Source organism: Lepidochelys kempii, chromosome 3 (assembly GCF_965140285.1).
Source record: "Lepidochelys kempii isolate rLepKem1 chromosome 3, rLepKem1.hap1, whole genome shotgun sequence".
NCBI classification, from domain to species: Eukaryota; Metazoa; Chordata; order Testudines; family Cheloniidae; genus Lepidochelys; species Lepidochelys kempii.
The window spans coordinates 100,834,731-100,855,241 of record NC_136382.1 but is presented as its reverse complement, the minus strand read 5'-3'; the positions used below and the strand labels follow the sequence as shown (position 1 = coordinate 100,855,241).

The window sequence follows — 20,511 nt, the reverse complement described above, 5'->3', positions numbered from 1 at the left end:
TCTTCAGAATCAGAGATTGACTTATATGAGGCATATGCTGTGGCACAGGATCTTGCTACTGGTAGAGATCAACTTCTGGTACCGTGGCCAGCATCAGACCCTCTTTCGCCTCCTTGCCCTGTGCTGTCCAGAGGCAAGGCCAGTATGCTCCCTTCTATACCATCATCTCCGGTCTGAACAGTGGTCCTCGGCACTTGGGAGTACCACTGTCCCAGTTGGTAGAGCCCTGCAAATCTGTAGATGTAAAGATCTCTGCGGATACGGTTGTACTTTTTACCACAATGGTGCCCAAACTTTTTCTGTCACTACCCCACCCCCCTTACCAGTCATGGGAATCTGTCCATGTTCCCACCTCCATTACTACATAGTTAGCTCTGCTTTCAGCACAAGCTCCTCCGCTGAGCCAGGGGCTGAACTGGGGATGGGGGAAGAGCTGGGGCTGGCTTGGGGCTAAAGAGGAAACAAATGCAGAGCTGGACTGGGGCGGAGCCAGGGGCAGAATGGAACCGTGGCTGGGCTGAGGGTGGAGCAGGGCCCGGAGCGGAGCTGGCTGGGGCCGGAGCTAGGCTGGGATCAGAGTGCGGCTGGGTGATGCTCTCTGCCTGCCCCTTCTCTCCCCCACATGGGGGCTGGCCTGAGGCTCTCTGCATGCCCCCTCTGAATGTTCCTCTGCACCCTCCTACGGGAGTGCACCCCACAGTTTTGAGAGCACTGGTTTACCAGTGTGGATCAGATGCAGATCTAAATTTTTGTATCCGTGCAGGGCTCTATGGGTTGGGTGACTCAGGCTGTTCTTCAGAGTCAGAGACTCAATCATATGTGTCTTGGTCCCAAGATAGGAGGTGTCACTCTCAATCATTGAGGGGTTTTTGTCCTTGGTATCCAGCAGAGGTTCCATGTTGATCAAGGGACAAAGAGGTTGTGGTCCAATGCCCTACCAATTGCCATATTTGAGCCCAGGGGGTTTCTTCTCACCACCAGATCTTCCCTGCACCCTTCTCCTTCCAGGTCTCCTAGTAGATGCCAGGATAGTTTGTGTGAAGAGGCTCGGGAAGTTATCCCTAGTACCGAGTAGGGTGCTGAGCAGGCCCAGCAGAATCTCTTTTGGATGAGTTATAAGAGGCTCCACTCAACCTGCTTTGTGTTCTTCCTCGTCATTGCCCAATGAGGCGGTAGTGTCTTGAGTGTCTTTGCTTTTTCAAAATGATTACAGGGCCTGTCAGGACTTGTTCAAGAGGATTCCTTCCTCCCTGGGCATACAGGTGGAGGTAATTCAGGAGAGCTCCTACAGTTGATGGATGTTTTGAGATCAGAAGGGATATACTAAATAGCTCTCCTTATAAATGAGACCATTCTGGAACCCATTAGGATTTTGTGAGAAATGCTATCTTCTCTGTCGCCAACAGTCAAAAGGCCTGAGTGGTTTCCAGTTTTGTATCTTGAACCAGCAATCCTAGCTGGGTAGATACAATTTCTACCTCTGGGACAAAGATCTCAAGTTTGAAAACAGGTTACCAGGGGATGTCAGGCAAGAGGTTCGAGCAGTAGTGGAAGAGGGTAAACTGCAGGCTAGGACCTCTCTCCAGGCTTCATTGCATGGAGCAGACTCTGTAGCTAGGGCTATGGCATCTGTGATAACAATATGTAGGTGTTCAAGGCTTCAGTCATCAGGTATTCCACAGGAGGCCCTATAGACTGCTCAGGATCTCCCTTTTGAGGAACAGACCCTCTTTTCTCAGCAGACTGACAAGATTCACAGTCTCAAGGACTTGCAGGCTACATTGAAGTTTTTGGGGATTTTAGAGTCCACTCCCTAAAAAGAAGTAATTCCTCCCTCAGTCATTCCACTGTTACCAGTCCTTTATGCCTAGGTAGCATGACCAGTCTAGGAGGAAAAAGGAGAGTCATAGAAGGTGACCACTAGCGCCTCACTTTTCATCTTCAGCAAGCTCATGTAGACAGCCTGGAAGTACCAAGCAGTCTGTTTGACTGTCTTGTCAGATAGCTTACCAGTTTGCTTTATGACAGCTTCTCCTATCCCATTTTTTTCCACTAGGTTATCCCACTTTCTGCATATTTGGACCCACATATTAGCACAGATCAGTGGGTCCTAATGGAGAAATTGGGATACACCCTTCAGTTTGTTAGCATCCCTCTCCGCAACCCCTTTTCCTGTCCCTCTTCAGGGACCCCTCTCATGGGCACAGTGGAATGATCCCCTGCCAGTTTCCCCACTTCATCTGGAAGAAATTTGGGGTTAAACTTTAGAGTGAAGCAAGGTGGAAGGGTGGGAATTGCAAAACACTTCTAATACTCGATAAAGTCCTATTTAAATGTGGATGAGCATAATCTGATTTTCACATTATAGTTTACAGAATGGTTCTGATTTACAAATGGTGAAGACTTGTCTACTGAACTGAAGGAACTGTGAAAGGAGTTTGTTTCTTTAATGAATTGATATATTGAGTGACATTACTTTCTGTAACTAATGTAGAGCAACAATGGCTAGAGCCCTTCAAACCTTCGTGCTTTCAGAAATAAGGATAGAAATGGTATCAAGTAGCATGAGGCTGGGCAAAGCAATGCCAAAAAGACCAAAAGACATCTCTTCTACTTAGTCATCTACTTCTAGTTTCTACTGGCTCCACTTTCTTGGTACATGCTGAACGTTATTAACTTTTCTATACAGGTTTGCACTGGAGATGAACTACTTCAGTGACCCACAGTGAGCATTTTTTAGTTGTCGAACTGTACCAGATAGAGGCTATTCTTGTTGTGTAGATGTTTTTAGAATTTATCTAAATTGGGTTTGTACCATGAACACATCTTACGGTTAAGACATTTGATTTTGTTGTTATTAGCACTGTAGATGTCCATGATGCATAAAGATAAAAGCCCAAATATTCAATAGTGTCCACTGATTATGGGTTCCTCAGTTTTGGGGTGCCCAACTTTAGACCCCTTAAAAGGGGTCTGATTTTTGGAAAGTGCTGAGCACCCACATTTTATGTTAGAAAATCAAGGCCTGTTTAAGGTTTCCTAAATTTGGCAGTCAGAATCACTGTACTTTTTTGAAAATTTAGGCCATGGTCCTTGCCTTTTGGAAATAACTTTGGAAGTAAAATCCAGACCCAATAGACCTCATGGGTAAGGGTTGGGCAGGAAAACAGTGTAAACACAATTTTTGAATAGTGGTCATGATGAAACTTGCTTACTTTGATTTACACCATTGTGCTTGTTGTTAATGCAAGTCTCCAAATGTTAGTATGCACTGTTAAAAGTGTTGGTAGGTGGGTGGCTGGATGCCCACGTGGTGAATTAGATTGGTTTCAGCCTTAACTCTAAACTTTTTTTTTTTTCCTGGAAGAGTATATCAACCCTTTTTTGTGGAATGTGATTTGAACATAGTTTCTTTTAGATGCATATAATTCAGATAGTGTGTTCAAGTGTTTGAAGCTAGAGGTATTGCTTCCTTTTTACTCACATAACACTGACCTTCTGACTCCTCTGTCAAAGTATCCTGACTAGAACCCATTTCAACTTGATTTGGAAAATTAGCTGTGTAAGAGAATTTATTCTTACAGAAAAATTTTATGTCAAACTACTTTTAAAACAGCCACCATGAACCAGATATTACCGGGCCTGGTTTTGTCTACAGATCTGTGCACAAGTCTGTGTAACTGAGAATTGAATTGGGCACACAATGTCCAGTCAGTGCCGTTCAGTATTAATAACAATGGAAAGAGGTTCACTCTTGCTCTTTGATCCTCAGTTTCTTTATCCACTTAGTTATAGATGGGTGATGGGATTGCAGGGGTGTGAAGGTACAAGCTCTCTGCTGATGTGAATTTAGGGAGCCAAAGCCCTTAAATTTCTTCCCCATAAGTGTGGAAAACCCACATAGGTAAGAGTTTGGCTCATAATTAGGCTCATAATTAGGCTATCTTCACATAAACTTTGAGGCCATCTTGTCAAGGGCAATCTGAGTATATTCACATCATTAAAGTAAACATAACCATATTGCAGACTTCATTTGATGTAGGCTCTGGGAGACGGTTAACAGTCAAATTAACAAATGGGGCGAACAGCTCTCTGTCTTGCATCATCCTCTAGATCAAGAGTTTTTAGCAAAACACTAAAGGAGGTGTTATAAGTTTTGTGGCAGACACCTCTATCTGACAGGATGTTGATTTGTACAGTAAGAAAGCAGCATAGACTGAACCCTTGTCTTGTATTTATTAATTATTCCAAACCAGGTAGGATGCTGTCTGGATACTCCAGTAACTTTAAAAATAAGTAGATCACTTTTTAACTCTTTTGGGAGGCAAAGGCTTATTGCTGGAAAGGTTCTTGAAGTATGAGACCTTGATTGGTAATAGCACATTTATATCCTGAGCTGTTAACAACCCTAGGGGTGAGTAGTGGAAAATAGTAAAGGTACTTCGCCCTTAATAAACTGGGTTGCTCACAGAATGCTAATGCCTGGAAACATACGTGATTCTGACACATGCTAGAAGAGAAGCTGAAGGGAGCTGGAGCCTAATGCAGGAGAACAAGAGGGTTTCTTGGCAAGCCAGATTCTTGTGTGAAGCAAAGTCAAGCCTGCCCCCTTGAAAGTTCTGTGATCACAAGCCTGCACCAGTGTGCGTCTCAGCACCCTGCTACTTGTTCTTGACTCAATTTCAGGCTGGGAATCGGTGGAGGAGACATGTTGCTCAAAAGCACATCTCTGGTATCAGGGAGGGAAACCAATGCAGATGGCACTGGTGGCTTGGCAGCTCTTAAAACCATTACCCTCCCATGTCTCTGTCCACTTGGACTTCATGCTGCAAGGTGACGAACACCCAAGTCTCAATCCAACAAAGCATTTTAAACATCTTAGGAGAAACTTCCTAATTTAGGAAAAACTTCCCAATTGTCAGAGTAGTTAAGCACTGGAATAAAGTGGCTAGAGTGATTGTGGAATCTCGGTTGTTGGAGGTTTTTTAAGAACAGGTTAGAAAAACGCCTGTCAGGAATTGTCTAGTTATGACTTAATCCTGAATTGAGAGCAGAGGACTGGACTAGATGACCTCTTGAGGTCACTTCCAACCCTACACTTCTGTGATTCTGTGTGCTTAACTTGAAACGTGAGTAGTCTTATTGAATTCAATGAAATTACTCACATGCTTAATGTTAGGCACATGTTTAAATGTTTTGCTGGATTGGGGCCAGAGTTCATGGCATCTTGCAGAATGATTCAAGCATTTGAACTGGTAGTGGCAAAATGGATCAGGGAGCATCTAGAGAGCTGAGAGTAGAGGGTGGTAACAAGCGGACAAATACATATGTGAGTGGCTTCAGCAGCCAGATAGTTCCCTTCCCTCCGCCACCCCTTGCCCTCTTTCATGGCAGTCACAGGAATTTCCTGCAGCACAGGAGGAAATTTGGAAACTTTCCTTTTGCCCTGCTGTTTTTCTCTTCCTTCCCCTCTGCCAAAACTCCATTGGCCAATAAGAGGCAAGAGTGGGTGGCAGCCTTTGAAATCTGACTTCGCCTTTTCAGGGTCCCCAGAACTTTGGTCCCTTGGTAGTGCTGGGACATGATTTACATATACACCCAGCAACTAGATACAAGTTCAGAATTGTAAAAGGGGTGAAGACTATGGAGATGGGCAGGACTCCTTTCTTTTGTGGCGTGAAGGGTTGGGGGATAAGATTGACTGGCTGGGAACTGAAAATGAATGTATTCATTTGTAAATGCAGTTTGAGTATGGAAAAATTCTACCTTGGTTCTGTAAGGGTGAATTACAATAGTGTTAGTAGGCATACTGTAATGTAGGCTAATCTCCTTGCTGCTCAGAAATGATGATGGATAAGAAAGGGTAATGCCATGATTAATTAGGTGAACTTCCAAATCAAATCAAACATCAGATCAAATGATGTTTACTTCACAAATAAAATCTTAAGTAACGCTAGTATAATATGTAGTCCATGAGTTTTTTTTGCAAGACTTTATATTACTTAGTGTTGCTGGTATATAAATGTTTCAATTTAAACTCGTCTGTAGCAGATTTTCATTTTATGAGAACTGTATGGCTAAGGGCCTGTGCATCAAGTTGTATACAAAGAAATTTTGCTTTATATAACCTCTTTCCTATAAACTTTATCTCAAAGGCTTTGTAATGTTAAATGGAGTTGAAATGAATTGGTGTGAAAAGGAAAAGAAGATTTTAAGAGGTATAGACAATGGGAAAACCTCTGCATTTGAGAGATTAATTCAGATGGAGTGACAGATAAGATTAATCTAAAGACAGGAGAAGTTGCTGAAGAGTTGCTTTTTTCATCATCTGTTGAGACTGTGAATAGAGAGACTGAGGTGCGGGGAAGAGACAGGGTCCATGACATGGGCTGGACAAAGTACGTGGAGGGTTTTCAGAAGGAGGACTGATCATAGATTATCTTGGATCCCTAGTTTAATTTCAGGTGCAATACACTGCAGAGGGAAAATAATTCCCTTAATTTTTTTACAGTTGACTGTGTGCAATTAATTTATTTGTTCTTGCCACACTACCACAGAACTATTTGTTGAACCATAAAAATAGCATATTCACCACCAGTAAAAGATACAAGAATGCCTTTATTGGGATAAAACACTGATTCTCCAGTATAGATGGGATGAATCGTTAATTGTGCACTGTTGGTTATTACATTCTTTTCCTTGAAGAATGTGTCTAATGTTGCTTCTGAAGCATTTTTGAGGTAGCAAGTTGGCTAGACAAATTCTTGACATTTCAGTAGGCCATATTAAGCACCAATAAACAGAGAGCACTAGTACAGACAAAATTCTAAATATCATTTAAATATCAACATTTTTTACCTTGCCCAGCAGTTTGTAATGTCAGTATCACAGTATAAAGTTTTATACAGACAATCAAGTTTTTGTATGCTTTTGTCACATGAGCTATACCCGTAGACTAAGTCAGAAGTACAGAAACAGGCTGTACACAAGCCGTTTAATACATTTAGTTTATGTTCAAAGGAGAAACAGTTTCCCATTACCATTTAAAATATAAGGCAGCCAGTAATTCATACTGTGACCAGTGCAAAATTGTTAATTTGTCAGTTTCAGACAGCTTTACTGAATTTTGTTTGTGGCTGTAATAATAGTATAAATTGTGGTAATTCAGCATGTGTACTGAAGATGTATACACCTGGAGGGCAAATCGCTGTAGGACATAGCGAGAACCAATTGTTGGCATAGGTACTGGGGGTGCCACACCCCTTGGCTTGAAGTGCTTTCCATTATGTACAGGGTTTAAAGTTTGGTTCAATGGCTCTTAGTACCCCCACTATACCAATTGTCCCAGCATTCCTGATTGTTGGTGGTTCACAGAGTGCTTGCAAATGGTGGAGTGCTGCTTTTGGGCATGAGAAATGAGGACTGACTGATGAGATCACGCTGTAATGCAGGGTTGAGATGACAAGTTCTACAGAACTTTTGGATGTGCAAGACCACATTCCTGGAACTGTGCACTGAGCTTGCCCCAGCCCTCCAGCATCTGGACACTAGAGTGAGAGCTTCACTGACAGCGGAGAAGTGAGTATCAATCATACTGTGGAAATTTGCAAAGACAGATTGCTACTGGTCAGTGGGAAATCATTCTAGAGTTGGAAAAATCCAGTATGCAGGCCATTGTCATGCAAATGTGCAGGGCCCTTAATCGTTTCCTGCTACACAGGACTGTTGCTCTGTGCAACTTGCAGGATATAATGGATGGATTTGCAACTATCGGATTCGTGAACTGCGGTGAAGTGATAAACAGCACACACACCCCTATTTTGGCACCAGACCACCTTGCCCCAGAATACATCAGCAGAAAGGACTATTTTTCTATGCTTATGCAAGTGCTGGTGGATCATTGGGGATACTTCACTGACATCAGTATTGGCTGGTCAAGGAAGGTGCCTGACACTAACATCTTTAAGAACACAGGACTGTTCAAAAAGCTGCAAGTAGGGACTTTCTTTCCTGACTTACCGGATTTATCGTTGGCAATGCCAAAATGCCAGTAGTGATCCTGGGAAACCCGGCCTACCCCTTACTCTACAGCTCATGAAGCTGTACATTGGCCACCTCAACAGCACCAAGGAACGATTCAACACTACTGGTTCAACAGGTGCAGAGTGGCAGTTGAATGTGCTTTTAGTCGTTTGAAGGTGTGGTGACGTTTACTCACAAGACTGGATCTCACTGAGAAAAATATCCCAGTGATTATAGCTGCCTGCAGTGTCCTGCGTAGTATCTGTGAAGCAAAGGGAGAAAAGTTGTCTCTGGGTGGAGGGTAAAGGTGGAACGTCTGTCTGCTGAGTTTGAACAGCCAGATACAAGGGTTATCAGAAGAGCTCAGCCAGGAGCTGTATGGCTCAGGAAGGCTTTGAAAGAGCATTTTAACAGTGAGCCATAGTAACGTGTTGTGGTGTGCTATGCTCTACCTGGCCCTGCAGTTTGGGGGCCTACTAGGAACTGTGTGGTGCTTGGTGCAAATTTATGAATAGAACACTGACAGTGTGTCTGTTCATTTTGTGGTGCTTGCTTTATGATTGACACTATTTGTCACAATCCTATGAGTTGTGTCAGTGTTCAATAACAACTAAGTGGGTACTTTCAGTACCGCCAGGCATTTGGCAGCATATGCTGGGAACTAGTAATTATTTTCCAAACAATATTGTTTTATTGAGTAATGAAAACACTTTAAAAAATTCTGTACAAGTTAAAAACAAGAACATTTAAAAACTTAATAAATTCCTGGATCAAAGTTTAAAGAAGAAGGAGGGACATCAATGTCCACTTATGTCTTCCAACATGATATGTTACCTTTGTTTTGATAGCAATAACATTTTAAGCAAATTAGCAATTCTGTGAAAAAGGAGAATTGGCAAAACCACATTTACGCCAGCAATGACTTGGCCTAAGTGTTGTGTTTTTTATCTGTACACATTCACTGTACATAGTTATAAATCATTAAAACTATAGCTATCAAAGTGCTTAATCTCACTATTTACAATTACTCATTTTGTATTTCAATGTTATAAGTCAGTATATGAGGGAGAGTTATGGGAAACATGATTCTTTAATGTCAACATTTCCCACCTTCTTTAAACATGAGTTTTTTCGCTCAAAGTCCAGTTTTATTTGTGAGAAATTTTCCTGTGAATGCGTTTTGAGTGGTGTCTCTATTTTAGGGTCTTGATAGTTGCTTTTAATGATACCCCAACAATGTCCACTGATGGCAGGGTAAGAAGTAATGGGCTTCATCTGCAGCAAGGGAGATTTAGGTGGGATATTAGCTTTCTGACTACAAGGGTAGTTAAGCATTGGAATAGGGTTCTAGGGGAGCTTGTGAAATCCCCATAATTGGAGGTTTTTCAGAAGAGGTTGGAGAAACACCTTCCAGGGATGGTCTAGGTTTACTTTGGTCCTGCTTCAGCGCAAGGGGTTAGACGTGATGACCTTTTGAGAGCCCTTTCAGTCTTGCATGTCTATGATTCTAATATAGGAGAAACTGTAATATGTATGTGGTTTTATATATTTAATGAGAGCAGCCATTTTTTTGGCTACAGTATTTGCTAGAAAATAAAGTGCTTTACAACTTCACTATTTCTACTTCATGCTTTAGTGTATGCATCACAAATCTTAGTTCTTTCAGATTTTCTTCCCCATGAGTGATTGTACAGTCTCCCAAATTAAAAGGAATTTGTTTTATGAGCTTATCTCAACAGGGGAGAGAGACTTGCCCTGGAAGAAGCTGGAAAACATTGGTTATATTAGTTCACAATCAATGCAAAAGAAAAAAAAAGTTGCTCAGGGTTGAAACCCTCTAAAATGCTTGTTTGAACAAAAGATACCTTTAAAGCTGCTAAATCGAATTATCATGGTTGCCTGAGAATTCAAAACTCTAAATACTTTTGTAGATGTTTTCATAAATTATGATAAGAAAAACATTGTAACAAATTCTTCAGAAATGTAAATAAATTATCTTAATCTGTTGGTCTGATCTTTCAGTTTACAAGTGTAACTATCTGGCATTGAAGAGAACCCACTCTTCTGTTAACTTTCCCTCTATTTACCATATAATTTCTTAAATTTCTTGCATTTTAAATTTGACTTCTATTGATTTATTGACTTAATTGCAGAAATGCTAGTCACAAGTGTTTTAAATCTTCCAATAAGAAATTTTTGTTTGTTTTTTTTTGGTTGCTCGTTAAAGTTCTGTGGAGTAATAATCAGACATTTCCCATTTGTAGGTTTACCCTGGCTATTCACCTTTAATGTGAAGTTTTATCCTCCTGATCCTTCACAATTGACTGAAGACATTACCAGGTATGCATATTTTAATATAAAACTTGATAATCAGTGTTTTTTATATTGTACACTCTACAAGTCAACAACTTACTTGTTTCCTATGTTTTAAATTCACATTGCAGATTTTCTCTCTCCCCACTCTCTCCCTCATAGAATAAGGGAACATAGAGGCCCTAGGTATGGGAGGAAACTGGGATAGTTATCCTGGGCACAGCCTCCAGTGTAGCCTGGAAGTTTAAATATTCTGTCTGTCTGCTACAGCACAGTTTGACTATACTGTGCTATGCTGCTGCTTTTTGTAGCCAGTAGGGAGTGAGTGGGAGTTGGCGACTGCATGATGATACCACACAGCTTTTCTTGCTCCAGTTCACAGTATGAGCAGTCCTGAGCTGGGGTGAGACCTGGGACTCAGTGGATCTGATAAGGCCTCCAGGAAAGCTCCCAGATGAGGGGGGAAAGCTAGTTGAAATGGTGAGAGGTGCTAATGAAGGGGTCCAGAAGGAAGAGGGGAAAAAGTAAAAATTATAGCAAGAGACCAGAGGATGAGGATAGAAATGGGATAGAGTGGAATAGCAGGAAGGAGACCAGAAAAGGGAATGAACCTCTTAAGGGTCAGAGGCGTGGAGCCAGTGGATGTTGAGAGGCTGCCACTATGTTGGGATGTAAGCAGTAGGGTAACTTGTGTTGATAGGAGTACTGAGCTCAAAGATGTTAAGGTGCTTTATATGCTAACTCTATATTAAACTGAATTGCTGAGAATACATTTTCATAGATAGGTATTAGAGATGGTAACACACACACAAATAAGGTAGTACAACAGAATTATTATCCTTTATTGTTTCTTCATGATAGCACCCATGTGCTACATGCTCTTCAGACAACCAAGGAGGAAGAATCTAAGAACAGAGAAAAGTAGAAAGAGTTTAAAGAAAATGGGAAATATTTTTTTCTTCAAGTGTTATCTTGGTTTACTGTTACAAACCACAATTAACTGTTCAATGTTGCAACTTGCTTAAGTGTTTTGAGGGGGATACGGAAATAGTCCAGATAATTTATTTTTAATTGTCAAACATTTATCAAATAGAATTTGTTAAATACAGTATGTAGCAAACACAGTGGTATATAAAGGATTTATTGGTACTCATTTAAAATTATTTACGTAACTCACCACCTAGTAGCTTTCCCATTTGGGAGAAAAATGACCACTCCAAACATATGATATACAAAACAAACTAGATATACAGTCTATAATTGTCTCTCATTCTACATGTAGTAGAAAAGCTAATTGTATTAGTGTTCAGTTGATCTAAAACTAGCTTTAGGTGTCCATGCGTGCTATAAAACTATTTTCAGGAAATTAAGTTGGGCTTTTAGATTGTGTTCAGTTAAAGTAAATAGTGTTATCCTTGATTTATTTTTGAAGTTTTCTAAATCCCCAATAATTTGAACTTCACTATGAATTCAAAATAAACAAGTAAAAAATAAAATTTACTTTTGTTTAGTATGTCATGTAAGATTACTTTGTGTATGCACAGCACAAGGCTTTATGGACAAGAGTTGCAAGGTACAAGATAAATGTAATTACTCACATGGATACGACCTGTCTGAGGGATGCAAGTGTTCACTGCTTACTGATATAGTATGCATTCCTATGTTGTATGGCATGACTGGCTGGATTACATGGTGCAAAACAATTTAGATATTACTGAAGTTTTAAAACCAAACCCTAGATTTTAAGGGAAAATAGATCATCCATTTTTAAATGGATTGTACCAAGCCTGACTATGAACATGACAGAGTTGGTAAGCAAGTTTATTATGTAAAACTGGACACATACAGCTCATTTGTACTGGGAGCCAGAATATTTCTAATTCAACTGATTTACGAAGGATATATTGATTCTTATATTAAAACTGTAACTCCAAATCCTTTGTTTTTAGTTGACAAGATCTATCAGAAATGGAACTTTGTCTCTGTGTATTGGTTCTATCAGTGCATTGGGTTTTTTAAAACAGACTATTGGCACTATGTTTGGACAGATTTTACTCAGCTTTGTGCATGTATGCTCTCACAAATATCCTGCAGGAATATTTCTGTTTACCATAAGTAACTTTTTTTTCTTTTTGCAGATATTTCCTGTGCCTACAGCTTCGTCAGGATATTGCTTCTGGCCGACTGCCATGTTCTTTTGTGACTCATGCCCTCCTTGGTTCATATACTCTGCAGGCCGAGCTAGGCGACTATGATTCAGAGGAACACAATAACCATTACATCAGTGAATTCCAATTTGCACCCAATCAAACAAAAGAGATGGAGGACAAAGTAGTAGAACTGCACAAAACACACAGGTGTGTCTGACCTGGTGGGAATAAAATATGTTGATATGGTCTTGGTTACATCTGTCATTTCTCTTGATCTTAAAGATATGTATAATACTGTATTAGATTGAAGAAGTTTATCACTACTATAATAGTCTTACATCAATTACATAGCTACAACATTTTTCTTATATGTATTTAAATGGAACTTGTCTTTAGTTTGACTTTCCTGTCATCTTTTTTTCTTCTGTTTATTACAGCTCCTTAGTAGGATTTCCATCAAAAAAGTCAATTATGGATTGCTTCTTGCTTTAGCCAGTAAAAATAGCAATAAACATTTCAGCTAAGAAAGTTTTGAAGCTATATTTCATGATACAGGCTTTTTTACTTGCTGTGTAAGAACAATAGTCTGAATTTATTTCATTCAGAGATGTTTTGAACAATATGAAGAAAGCATTCAGAATCTGAAATTTTTCATTTAAATGGGCCACAAATATTCAGTCTCTAAACTAGCTACCTTTGGTTCATTAAAAATACATTGTAATCTGATTATGAGGAGCCATTTTATGACTGACGTGTAGATAGAATTAAAATCCCAAAGTCTCATTATCTGAAAAATATAAGTACATAGGCAATTGCTTTCAGTCAGCAAAATAGATCATACATTTCTTTGCATTGCCCAACGGTCAGAGCCCACTGCCCTGAACTATACACTCTTTGTAGTGTTGTTTTTTACCTTAAATAAACCATGGTCACTGTTTTAGTTTTGTTGACAATAGGAAAAACTATTCTTGTTCCCCTCATACTGACGGAAGGAAGGTCATCTTTTGTTAGATAAATGCTATATTATGAAGGTAGAGTCTAAGCTTCATGACCAAGTCTAAGCTTCAGTAGAGTCTAAGCTTCTTGGGGCAGGAACCGTCTTTTTGTTCAGTTTGTACAGGATCTAGCACAATGGGGTCTTTGTCCATGACTAGGCATTACCACAATACAAATAATAATAATAATAATAATGAATGAAATTCTGAGCTATATTGGGAGCAAAACCACCACTGTCTTCAATGGGCCACAATTTTGGCATATATTGCTCTGTAGATATTGTACTGTTAAAAGCAAAGTGTGTACAGTCTAGGTCAGAAAAGGTTAACCTTTCTGTGTTGGACATTTGATAAAATAAACATACCTTATTTACTGATCTTGGCATTTTAAAGGATACCAGTGAAATTCTGAAATTCATACATCAGCAAGGCTTGGGGGAGGATAGATTCCTACCTTTGTTAGTGGTACTGTTTGACCTGGACACAGTTTTCTGCAAGGATGGCTTACCAGGGAAGCAAAGCATTTTAAATGTTTATGGATCTGTCCTGGCAGCTGAAAAAGGTCAATATTTTTTAAATGAAAGACTAGAATATGGAATATTCCAGAATGTAGTAAAAATTGTGTAGAACCCATAAAGCACTGAGATCCATGATGGTCATGCTCATGACTTTCTCTTTTCCTGATAAGTTAGTGAATGTGTCTTTAGGAGAGTGGTACTTTTTTTTGTTTGTTTGTTTGTTTAAGATATTTAGAATTGAAAACAAAACAGTGCTAGCCACAGCCCTTCTGTCAGGGCAGTTAGGGAGAACATCTACTCCAGTGTCACAGAGGACTGGGGAAACTCAGCAGATGACTGTTTGAAAAGTCACTTTGGATCATGTTAATCTCATAACTTCATAAATACTGATCGAGTTATAGCGAGTCATGGAAGATATCCTTGATTGTGTTTTGGGGGAGAGGAAGTGAGGGCAAAATGGAAGCCAGTTCTTTGAAGTGAAAAAAGTGTTTGGGGCGGGGCAGTGTTTGAGTAGGTTATAATTAAAACTGTTTTGCAACACTAAAGGTAGTAAATGCTACTAAGTAAATATAATATACCGTTAATGAGAATATACATACCTACGATTTTGGGGCGAGAAATACAGAAGTGCAAAAGTACTCAGATTTAGACTCTTCTAATCTGAAATATTTTAACGTACCCTAAATGTAGCTACTTTCACTTGGTTTTATTATCTTGATATTTATTTTTGACAGTAAACTGAAGGTATCTTTTACTGGTTCTAGGGGCTTGACTCCAGCACAGGCAGATTCTCATTTCTTAGAAAATGCCAAGAGGCTTTCCATGTATGGAGTGGATTTACATCATGCCAAGGTATTGAACTAATTTCTCTGAAAAATACTTACCGCTACAGAGCACAATAAAGGTGGACCACTCAACCTGAAGATACATGTACGCTTAAGGGTACTTAAATGCAAGCCCTTCAACTGCTATACTATCTGGCAGTCATGTTAATTATTCAGTTTACAGGTATAGGGACTCTGAGAGTTTATCTTCAGTCAAGGATTATTTAGCCCATGTGGCTCCATACTTACAGGTTGGGAAAATATTCTTTATTCTTAGGAGCAACTAAGTTTGTTTTAAATGTCAAATGTTTATTCCAGTGATAGGCTTGGAGAGGCAAATTGGAGCCTAAAATGTCTATAGTGTTTTTTTGTACCAGTGGGCATTAAGTACAGATTTTTACTCTAGATGGTTGGAAAGTAACTTCCATTTCTATCGATATTTTAATTTTTAAAAGTAAACAGAAATTAGTATAATCCAATTTTAAAAGATCAATGTTCTCAGAAAATCAGTAGCAAAATTCATTTAATGGATTAAGAATGAATAATCCAATATTTAAAAAGAGACGCTAAAGCCAAATTTTTTGAATAGTGTAAAAATACTAGAGAAACCTTCTGTTTTATTCAGTGGAACTTGGAAAGGTAGTTGGGTCTTGTCAAATTCTTTTGTAATTTTATTAATGGCCTTTCCCAGTTGGTCTTGGAAACATTTAATGTAGGTAGTCTTGTATTTACTGGAGGTGTATGGTAAATACATCTGCAACCTTATTTCTGCCACTAGTAGAAGTTCATAATGCCAGCTCACTCTTGTCTTGAATGGCTTTAAGAATTTTCACTCTCAGTGGTTCTAATGCTTGCAATTACTCCACAGCGATTTCTCATGGCAAGTAAAAGCTCTGACAAGAACTCTATTTTATGAGAACAGTTTGCAGCCCTTAAGAATTCTGCCAGTCAGTCTAGAATTTAGTGACAACTGGATGTCAGCACTTCGTATTATTGCCAGTTGGTTGGGAGCATGTTGGTATTTGTTGTGCTATTACATGGGGAAGTCTCTTCTTAGATTTGCATTACATGCAAGTCCTATCAGTAAGTATTTGCTTCTGTAAACTGAGATCAGACATTGTCACTGGGCCAAAATGATTAAAATGCTATCTGCCAGCACCTTGACTGAAGTGGCTAAGCTGACATTGTCAGCCAAATATCCACTTTTCTCCATCTTAATTGAAGTAATAGTTATATATAACTGCACAATATGATATAACAACCTGCTGTATTTTTGATAAAAACTGTAAAGTTTACAAGGCCTTTCATTTTTTCTTCTTCCTTTAATGCTTACTGAAATGTTTGCTAATATCCATCACATCTCTACTGCTGATAAATTTCTGATTTAGATTTTTATATGCCTCCCCCTCACCATAATATTGGTATGTTTTTCCAAAATTGCAGCATGTGAACACAGATGTGTCTGGTCACTGCAGACTGGACTGATGAATGCTAAACCATTGCAGGAGTCCCAACCTTGTTTCTAAGATTAATAAATGCAGATTTTTCCTGCTGTTGTGTACCTTTTCTTTGCAAACCCATTTGGCATTACTGTAATTTCAGCATGAAACCAGTGTAATAGACATCCCTCCTCCCAAGTGTATTAACATAATGAACTCCATAAAATATCATTATTTAAATTTTGTCTAAAATTCTCATTTGCGGTAGGATTCTGAAGGTGTAGACATCATGCTGGGTGTATGCGCTAATGGGCTACTCATTTACAAGGATAGACTCCGAATCAACCGTTTTGCTTGGCCCAAAATTTTGAAAATCTCTTATAAACGTAGTAACTTCTACATAAAAGTCAGGCCAGCAGAGGTAAGTAGGGCTTTTATTCATTTCTTGCAGTTCTGTTCATAAACAGCTTGAGATGTTTTATAGAAAATATTGGCCAACCTTTCTGCTGCTGTTCAAGAGTGAAAGCTAAAGTTCAGCCCACCAGCAAGATAATGTTTTCCAAACTTCCCCAGGTGTTCTGACAGAGTTCAAATGTGGGATTTATATCCGCACCTGTTTGAGAATAAGGGATCTCTGAATCCTCTTCATAGGCGACCAGTCATACCCAAAACTTATATGTGGTATTCTAATTAATGAATCCTTATTAACTAGCTAGTTCCTTTTATTTACTTACTTGAAGTCAATTAAAAATATAAGTAGCTTTTCATTAAATGCTGTGAACTGTTAGCAGAGCTAATGGAGATTGCTATATTTCAATAGATGATGTGATTAATATGAAATCTTAATTTGAAAAAGATCTCTCCCTCTTTACATGTCTTGTGATTCATCTTAGACATAGGTGTATTGTCCATTCACGTGTACATCTTGTACTTGCATTTACATAACATTTTTGGATTAGAAATTGTGACAAACTTAATAGCTTGAACACTGCCTAGTACAGTATTTAGTGGACTAAGGGGAGAAAGTGTGCATGGCTGCTGCTACAATTCTCAGTACAATTGGCTTTTTGCAGTGTTTTTTTTTTTAAATTCTGGGCAGCTAGTCATGAAATTTGCTGACAAAACGAAGGCACTGTTGGCTTTTCCCAAAGAAGAGTCATTAGTAAATACAGATAGGAAGTGATTATTACCCTGCATGAGTAGTCCACCTGGTGCAATTAGAAGTATGGAAAATTTGAGACATTTTGAGCATCAGGAAAGGAGAATTAGTGCTTGTCACGGTAATGGAAATGTCTGAACTCACTCGTTCTGCTAACCTGGCCAGCTTTCAGGAAATGTGTTAATTTATTTTGTGGCTCCTTTTCCAGCTGGAACAGTTTGAAAGCACCATTGGGTTCAAATTGCCAAACCATCGGGCTGCTAAAAGGTTATGGAAGGTTTGTGTGGAGCACCATACTTTCTACAGGTAAATACTCAGGAAGTCTTATCCTCTTTCTCCTAAAAGTCAAAACTATTTTTATTTTTCTCAGAAAAGTGTGTGGGGGAGACTATATTTTCTCCACTTGTTTTAGCTCCATCCAGTTCTAGCTCCCATTGAAACATGTGAAAAATACACATAGATCACTGATCCTGGACTATTAATTTGTAATATCTTACATAAAAGGTTAATTACATTCAACTTTATAGCTCAATTCCTAATTTACCATCCAGATCTGCATGAGTAAGAGTGTAGCTCTCTAAGATTTCAGTTTGTGCAGCAGCTGAACACCTAACAGGAAACCAAAACTTGCAAGAACCCAGCTACTGTTTGGATATGAGGCCTTGTTAAGCATCAGGTCCTCTTATCACTGAGCGCTATATGCAGTAGTAGGTGGGACCATGTGCTGCCATCTTTTCAGTGTGTACTGGCTAAAGACTGCTCTCATCGTTGGAGCAGGGACCTGAACTTGGGTCTCTCTTATCCTACGTGAGTGCTCTAACGAGCAGGCTATGGAGTAATTCTCGCGCTCTTTCCTTGCCCAATGGTTATCAATTGTCATTCATAATGGCAATTCTTAGTCATTAGAGCAGGGAATGAGAGTGAAAATGGCTCTATAGTTGGCTACTTAGAGCACTCACCTATGATGTCAGAGATGCAGGTTCAAGCCCCGGCTCCAAATGCTATTTATAAAAAGTAGAACAGGCTCAATAGTAGAGAATGAGAAAACCTCATGCCAGAATATCCCATCGCCCAGTAGCAAGGCCATTCTCCTGCAGTTTAGGAGACGGAAGTTCAAATCCCTTTTCCTCATGAGGCAAAAGGGGGAATTGAATTGGTCTCCCATGTCCTGGGAGACCAATTCAAACTAGTCTTGGAACAAACTATAACTACATTAAGAATATAACCACTTTTCTATGGGAATATATGCACTTGCTAATTGTATTGAGATATCTTGTTTGCCCTCCCATACTTTCAAAGAATGATTTATTTTCAAATGTACTGTCAGATTTCTCCTGAAAACCAGAAATCTTGCTGTACATGATTAAACTGTATACTTGCATTTACACTGTAGCACCCCGGAATCTATCAAGGGAAAGGACAGCTTGTATTTTTGTGCAGTATTTATCACAACGAGTGAACAAGTTGCCCTTGTTAATGCTTTCTTCAGAAAAAATATACACCAACAATTCACTGTGCTGTATTTCAGAAAATAAACCTGCTCACAAATAAATTTAGTTGAGATATATTGCAATTGTTGTTTAGCCTCCTATGAACAGACATGTTCCTCTAATATTTTTCAGCTCCTTCTACCTTTTGGAATATTTGAAAGTGGGTAATGTGAGATTACTCCAGATTGACAGTATACAGTCTCATAAACCTTGTAGTGAACATAAAAGCAGTTAAATAATAGAGCCATCTTGCTAGACAGCTTTTTGTGGCAGATGTATATTTTCTAATGGGAAAAATGTGGTTATAGTGGATCGCAAATTAAATGAGTCAACAAGGTAATACAGTTGTGAAAAAAGCAAGCATCATTCTGGATGTATTAGCAGGAGTGTTTGTGAGCAAGACACAAGATGTAATTATTCCACTCTACTCAGTGCTGTTAAGGCCTCAGCTGGAGTATTGTGTCCAGTTCTGGGCAGCACACTTTGGGAAAGACTTGGACAAATTGGAGAAAGTCCAGAGGAGAGCAGTAAAATTTATTAAAAGTCAGAAAACATGACTTATGAGGAAAGATTGAAAAAACTGGGTATGTTTAGTCTGGAGAAGACTGAGGGGGGAACATAATAATATTCAAGTATGTAGAAGGTTGTACAAAAAGAAGAGTGATAAATTGTTCTCCTTATCCTCTGAGGGCAGGATAAGAAATAATGGGCATAAATTGCAACAAAGGAAATTTAGGTTAGACCTTAAGAAAACCCTTTTAACTATACGTGTAGTTAAGCACTGGAACAAATTACTTAGGGAAGTTGTGGAATCTCCCCCACTGGAGGTTTTTAAGAAGAGATTAGACAAACACTTGTCTAGGTGTTCCTGTCTCAGTGCAGGGGAATGGAGTAGATGACTTATGGAGGTCCCTTCCAGGTCTAAATTTCTCTGATTCTAATATTTGTGTGGCTTTGGGCCAATTATATTAATTGGCAGTAGAAATTGGAATTTCTCTTCTCTCAGCCATACCTCCTCTAGTTTTTTTAAAGAAAATCCTGGTTTGCCATTTGCACTGTTAAGTTTCAGCTGTGAATCACTCATTAAATACATAATTTAGAAAGCATTCCTGTTTGAAATCAGTTCATAGAGCGTCACACCTGTCTCAAAAAATTTTACATTTGACACTATAAACCTCACAAGCATATAAGGCATGGAAGGTTGTCTAATTAATAAAAATGCACTGTTGATATGTGATTTTCTCAAACTGAATATGAAGTTAAGAAAATCTAATCATTTGGTGAGTGCAATCTATGACCAGAAGTGATATGTAGCACAAGCCACTCTGCTGCGTGGCTGGGATAAATCAGTGTTCTTGAAATGATTCATACCGTTGCAATAGTTACTTTGAAATTTGCTTGATAATTTATATTTTGTCATTATTAAATTAGTATGTAGTCCAAAATAGGAAAGAATCCTTGATTGAGCTACATCTATAGTAGCTGATCAGCTTAGATTTTTAAAAGGTAATTTACAACTGTAAATGTTTTCAGTGACATTTTATATTTATCAGAAAATCTTTCTACAGAAATAGAACAGAATTTAATTGGGTTTCATTCCA

The 20,511-nt window shown here is 39.0% G+C and overlaps 1 protein-coding gene across 21 annotated transcripts in view; it reads left to right on the top strand.

Moving 5' to 3' along the window:
• Positions 1-20,511, top strand: part of EPB41L2 (erythrocyte membrane protein band 4.1 like 2) — a 248,946-nt gene that overhangs the window by 177,097 nt on the left and 51,338 nt on the right. For all 21 annotated transcript variants that reach the window (XM_073337300.1, XM_073337316.1, XM_073337314.1 and 18 more), the window contains 5 exons: positions 10,287-10,362; positions 12,474-12,692; positions 14,763-14,850; positions 16,530-16,682; positions 17,629-17,726. In XM_073337300.1, coding sequence (XP_073193401.1) covers positions 10,287-10,362; positions 12,474-12,692; positions 14,763-14,850; positions 16,530-16,682; positions 17,629-17,726 — 634 coding nt within the window. The remainder of the gene's footprint in view (positions 1-10,286; positions 10,363-12,473; positions 12,693-14,762; positions 14,851-16,529; positions 16,683-17,628; positions 17,727-20,511) is intronic.